Source organism: Pyxicephalus adspersus, chromosome 7 (genome assembly GCF_032062135.1).
Source record: "Pyxicephalus adspersus chromosome 7, UCB_Pads_2.0, whole genome shotgun sequence".
Lineage (NCBI taxonomy): Eukaryota > Metazoa > Chordata > Amphibia > Anura > Pyxicephalidae > Pyxicephalus > Pyxicephalus adspersus.
Window position 1 is genome coordinate 7,306,771 of NC_092864.1, and position 6,695 is coordinate 7,313,465.

Genomic DNA, 6,695 nt, shown 5'->3' on the forward strand with positions numbered 1-6,695 from the left:
CCCTGATTTTCCCCCCACTTTAGGAGGAAAAAAAGTGCGTCTTATGGTCTGAAAAATACGGTATTTCAAACAACTGCGGTTGTGTTAGACAAAATGTAAAATGAAATTACTACCTAACATAACATAATTCCCAGTAGTACCAACTTGACAATAAGGTTAAGGCAATAGATGGTGTGGAATATTGTATCCCATACAGTGAGAAATTTATGATGGGAATTACCAACATATTATCCAGCCTGGGTTTTACTTCATGGAAGGGTAGAATTGTTTTCTTCCAGTTACTTGCTGTTACTTGTTTGGCAGCTAACGGTACATAAATAGTTAGTTGGAACTGTCTATTAGTAATATTTGTAAAATGTAACAGAGCAATCCACGGATCTTTAGGAATAAACACTTGGAACATCCCGTTTAAAAGTCGGAATACTCTTTTACAAATGAACATTTCCACCAAATGTGTAAAGTTGTACCAGCTTCCTGGCATCTCCTGAAGCATACCCCGGATCCCTGGTTGGCACAATACTTTAGTCTAGAAGGGACCATGTACCATATACCATCTCATCATAACTTTGTATGCAGTTTCAAGTACTGTGACATTCATAGAACAAGCGGCAGTTTTGGACCATGCTTTGAGCCATGCCTCATTTGTCTTTGAACTATCCTTTACTGTCTCCCAAACTGAGATATATTTATGTACCTGAGGGTGAGAAACCCTATTTAATTCCACATATATAGTGGAAATTAGCTTGTTGGAGGAGTTCTTAAATATGTTCCAATACCGAAAATGTGTACAGAAGAATATGATTATGAATCGGGGATCTGATCCAATGCCTCAGCTGTAGATAAATCTGTAGATCTAAGAAACTCTTTGCACGGACCCAGATGAGTTTGACAGCCAAGCTTTTTCAGATTGATCAGTCGGCACTTGCCGTTTGTGTTTCTGTTATGGGCTTCTGGTAAATAATTAGAAGTCTGGAAAGCTTTGGATCTGCTCCATGTTCATGGTCCAAGCCTTACGTTCATCATGATTTTTGCCATTAGACGTCCCTTGGCATTCTTGTTCCCAATGCAGTAATTGCAGACCTGCACTGTGCATGAGGATGTTAGAATTCTTTTGACTGACTTCAAGGTGTCACGGTACCTACCGCATTGGTATGAGGAATAAGATACAATAGACAGAAATGCTTTAACTCAGTGAGGAGACCCATTGTAGGGTAAAATGTTCTATATTTCCTCCTTCGCTTTGATCTTGTCTGTCATTATGATAAAGCAATAGATCCAAACACATACGGTGATTACTAGGGGTATCACAACCTCTTATTTCCTTTCTTTTCACAGAATAGGGATCCAGAGCTTGGAATTAACTCCATCATGAAGCTCCTGGATGCTGTGGACACTTACATTCCCATCCCCACACGAGACTTGGATAAACCCTTCCTGCTGCCGGTGGAGTCAGTCTATTCCATTCCAGGTACTGAGCCTCTTCTGATTAGAGTACCCAAAGGAGCCCTTCTGTAGATGGGATTTCAAATGAGCTTTATTAATTATTCCTCGTGTTTGTACAGAACCACAAAGGTTGACAAAAACAAAATGTGCTCACAAACAAATGCACAACTAGTTACAATTAGTGTTCTAATGTTGTATTTTAATACTGCATTTCAGTCCATTTGTCAGTTTAGACATGTCTTTAGGCCAGGTCAGCTTTCTTCAAACATGACCCTCACTCCATGATCTGCATTTGGTTTGCAGGCCGAGGCACTGTTGTGACGGGAACTCTGGAACGAGGAACAATCAAGAAGGGAGATGACTGTGAATTTGTCGGCCGTGGCAAATATATCAAATCCGTGGTGACAGGTACACTTCATTGTTTATCTTAATGTTCTGCAAAGCTTTGGTGTACCGGTTGGTTCTTGCGGTCTGTCCTTTGAGAACGGGATCAAAGAATAGGAAAACTGGCTGCTTCTGTTCCCTGCCTATTGCAGCCTAAAATACTCCCACTGATCAGCCAGCCTTTCATGACCCTATTAAAAGTCATCTTCCATCAGACCTTCTCCTTTCAGGACTCATTTTTCTTTTCAATCTCTTTATAATGTTCATTACATTTAATTTTATCATACAAACAAAAAAAATGTCTCAAACCATCTCAATGATTCTATAAATCTATTTCAAATCAATAATTACAGCATTTAATACAACTTCAGCTCCTTCCATTATATCCATCTTTCTTAGCCTACTAACTCCATGTGCTATGCTAGTTCTCTTTCAACCAATGCTTAATAGAAATTCAATCCCCCTAAATTGTTTGATCTTTACCTCCGCTCTCTTAACCCCTCATACCTTTCCCCTTTTATTTTATCTTATCTTAATAAGTGTTCAACAATTTATCATCAATCAACTTTATAATCCTCCTAGTAGTGGCATTACCAAGAGGGGGAAGGAATTACTTCTATTGTGTCTAGCTTTTTTCTTTGTAAAAGACAACAAAGTACTCCCGTAACAGGTGAATATATAATAATACAATATTTCTTTGTGACTATGTGACTTTAGGGAGGGGGAGGTAATCCTCACCATTTCCTCATTTATTAGCAACTCTACATAACAATCTAGTTCATTCTGTATCATCCCCTTAACTCCATGAAGTTAGAATTAAGTTTTATTTATTTAAAATTACCGTCTATCCAGCGAAACATTTATAAAAATGTCTTAAAGCCTCCTTTCAGGGCTCATTTATTGGATATGTTTACCTCCATTGAAGCAGGAAGGTTAGGATAACGTCCAGGAAATTGTCATTTTCAGCCTTCCTGTGACAGGTTTCATTGTGAAATATCAGCGCTCAGTGATAATCAATTATTTCTTGCAGGTATTGAGATGTTTCACAAGAACCTGGATCGGGCAGAGGCCGGGGATAATCTCGGTGCTCTGGTCAGAGGCCTAAAGAGAGAGGATGTGAAAAGAGGAATGGTCATGTGTAAGCCAGGATCAATCAAACCTCACCAGAAGGTCCAGGCCCAGGTATGCTCCACAATATATATTCCTCTAAACAACGGCTGCATTGTGCCTCCTCTGTTGCTTTAATGGTATCCACATCTGTTTCAGGTTTACATCCTCAGCAAAGAGGAAGGAGGTCGGCACAAGCCTTTCGTTAGCAATTTCTTACCCGTCATGTTCTCGCTGACCTGGGACATGGCAGTTCGAGTCACTCTACCCGAAGGAAAGGTTTGTGCTGCTTTATGACCCTTTATGTAGCTCTGCTGCTGTCCATGCTCAGTGGGAACTGCCCAGCTCTGTACAACTTTAGCAATAGTTGTAAAAAATCCTAGAATTTACATTATACTCCTGTAGAATTTTGGAGCTCTTTGTAAATAAAATGGTAATTATTTGAGAAGAGTTCGTATAGCCCCATTAGAGGTTCCTCAGCATTAAAACGTCCTTGCATTGCCAACTGAATAAGCTTTCGTTTTCGGTGTCAAGTTTTTCTACTGAGGTTGCAGAGGAACTTTGATTTCATCCAGACTTGCCCTACGACTGTAGACAAGAATTCAGCTCAGCAAATGATTTGCTTTGTTATATTTATGCCTTAGTTGCCCATCTTTGCTACCCAGCAGCTGCAGTCAGCCATTTATTTGATTATATCACATCCAATGACCAATCTGCTGTAATGTTTTTTTAATAAAGCATCAGAAAAAATGGCACCTTTCCAGGTCCGATCCACTGGCACCATTTTCAGGTCCGATCCACTGGCACCATTTTCAGGTCCGATCCACTGGCACCATTTTCAGGTCCGATCCACTGGCACCATTTACAGGTCCGATCCACTGGCACCATTTACAGGTCCATTGTGGTGCATTGACAATGAATAGGTAGTCTTAACTGAACACAAAACTTGGAGATAATCTTTAGGGACTATTCATATGTACCCTGTCCTACTGGTGTTGCTTTAAAACAGACACCCCTATCCCCCATTTCCTCAACACCACTTCCCCCCATTGGTTTTCTGCCCTCGCACTAACAGCTTCCTAATCTCTTGCAGGAAATGGTTATGCCTGGTGAAGACACAAGTCTAATAATGACCCTCCGGCAGCCCATGGTCTTGGAAAAGGGTCAGCGCTTTACCTTGAGAGACGGAAACAAGACTATCGGCACTGGAATCGTAACAGACATCCTGGAGATAAAACCAGGAGATGAAGAGGGGTGGTAGTACCTTTCTCTGTAACATGAACTTATAACTGGGGGCGATGAGAGATTTCTAATTATTGGAAGACGACGCAAACATCAGCAACCATAGCACTTATATCTTCTGTCGCCCTGACCTTCCTGCGCCCTGTGTAATATTCTTCCTGCCCCTAATAAAACAAGTGCTGCCTCCTTGCTGCTTGTGAAGGAATTACAAAATCACACTGGTGATCTAATGTCTCTTATCAGGGCTTCATTGTGTCACTATTTTGTCATCTTGGGTACGTAGGGATTAGGGCTGGGTCACAGGAGGGGAGATTTATGCCAGATTTATTTGTACTATAACCCATGATGTTTCCGACTGTGATGACATTTTCTGCATCACTTAGGTGTGGAGATGCTTTGCTCTCTTATATTTGAGGATTTGTCCTTCTCTAGCAGAAGTGCTGACATTAACGCCCCGCCTCCATCATTGTGTAATTGATCATATTCAGTTAGTGGAGCCCTAATGCAGGGGGGAAGTAGAGTCACCTATGTCTTGGCTTTCATTAAGTCCTTTATAGGCAATCCATAATGTTTTTCATTTTTTTTTTCTTTTTTATGAATAAATTCTCATTTGAACTGTTATGTTCAGAGCAAGTTTGCAGTCATTAAGTTGGTAATTGTATTAAATTGGGACTAATCGGAGTCATATGTTCTAAAGGTATCAAACCATAAAATGTGTGATTGTATAGAGGGCAATGGGTAGATGGGGTCTGTTGTCTCCTAAAGGGAAACAAGATCCTTCCTAAACTCATGAGGGTAGTAAGGTACATTCTCAAATCAAACATTATAATTCTACCCATAGTATTATATAAGGCTCCATATCCAGGAAGAGGATTGCTCTTGGTAAACTTTTACAAAGCTCCAAGCAGCTTCCAAACTTTTGAAAGCACCTTTCACATTGAGTCTGGGAGAGGCAAATATAGATTTTAATGGCAGCGCTGGCTGTAGCTCTAAAACTACTTTAACTCTAAAGTTAAACTGAACCCAGTCGATACTCACCTGTCCCCGTTCCGTTGTGAGTGCTACCATCTTCTCACTTCTGCATTCTGATCTTTGGCCATTCTTGATCGGCCAGTCTGGGATGACTCCCACATAGGCATGCAGGAGTTTCAGTCCCAGCACCCACAAAGGAAGCCAGGATTGCTGGGTATCCCTAGCAAGAGGAACTAAACCTAAAATAACAAAATCACACTTGTCTTTACTTTTGCAGATCCCTCCAGAGCTTTCCTCCATTGGGTTCCATGCCTTACTAGAGTCTTGCTTTTGCTCTGGTCACTGCCATCTTCCTTGTTCTTCTGGCTATGTCACCTGATCTTGCACTGCACAGGCCTGCTGTAATTGGGTCTCACTGCGCATGCGTGAGATTGGCATTTTCTTTTTATTGCAGGAAAAAACCCTTCTGTGCATGCCTGATCTTGAAGGAGCAGCCAGAAGCCTCCTGGGATACATGACATAGGTATCCTAGGAGGCTCTGCGATTCCAATAAGTGTCATTTTCTCCAACCGATAAAGCAGGGCTCCCTTAAAAAAAGGGTCTTTATATAAAAGGGTTTCATGTAGAGTAAAAATGTTGTATCTGACATAGCCTGTCCCTTATTGCAATAACCACCTGCCTGCTCCCAAATTTTGATTCTGCTTGATGGCATATGGGCATAATGGGCATCTCTTATGCAATGGCTGGCTTTATGCAAGGTTTGAAGCTTGCCATTGCCTGATAAATTATTATTAATAAACAGGATTTATATAGCGCCAATATATTACGCAGCGCTGTACATTACATAGGGATAAATGCCCATTAATATGCACTCCCATTAAAATGAACCTGTGCTCAGACTGTGCTCACTAACATTTACGCATTCAGTAAAACGTTTTTAAAATGCCATCTCTGTAATAATCAATTTGCAGAAATTACTTTCTCAAAGCTCACAACAGCAGCAGTCTGCCAGCACAGCAAAAGTTTCTAAAGTGTTAGAAACCGACTCTAGACTGTTGGGGATATATGGGAAGGAATATCATCATATTAAAAGCAGTTGGAGAGGTCCGTGGTGGCTTGTTTTTAAAGCTCTTTCCTACTTATTAAAAAAAAAAAAAAATATATATAGTTTGGGCACAGTTTAAGATTTTTTTTCAGCCCTCCTAGACCTGAAGGTAAAAGCTGCTTTTAAAGGTTTCATGAAAACTTCTGCATGTTTTTGAAATGTTTGCTGACCTTGAGCTCCGTGTTTTATAAGCCGTGATTAGCAAATATTTGTCTGGGTCTGACTCTGGATACCATTAGCCCTGAGGAGGAACAAAAAATACTAACTGCCCTTGGATATTTATAACTAATCCGTTTGCATCACATTAAAACATCTAACTTTATTGGACTACAGAAACCTGTGCAACCCATGGCAACCAATGAGTTCCTCTTGGTTCCTATGGGCAATGAATACCATTCTCCAACTTCAAAACCAAAAAAAATGCAATCAGTTCAATTAAATA

General features: G+C 40.5%; 1 protein-coding gene across 2 annotated transcripts in view; it reads left to right on the forward strand.

Moving 5' to 3' along the window:
- The window catches only part of TUFM (Tu translation elongation factor, mitochondrial), a 12,720-nt gene extending 7,923 nt beyond the window's left edge, over positions 1-4,797 (forward strand). For both annotated transcript variants that reach the window (XM_072417341.1, XM_072417342.1), the window contains exons 7-11: positions 1,336-1,468; positions 1,747-1,851; positions 2,858-3,009; positions 3,094-3,213; positions 4,028-4,797. In XM_072417341.1, coding sequence (XP_072273442.1) covers positions 1,336-1,468; positions 1,747-1,851; positions 2,858-3,009; positions 3,094-3,213; positions 4,028-4,195 — 678 coding nt within the window. In that variant the 3' untranslated portion in view covers positions 4,196-4,797. The remainder of the gene's footprint in view (positions 1-1,335; positions 1,469-1,746; positions 1,852-2,857; positions 3,010-3,093; positions 3,214-4,027) is intronic.
- Positions 4,798-6,695: the final 1,898 nt, after the last annotated feature.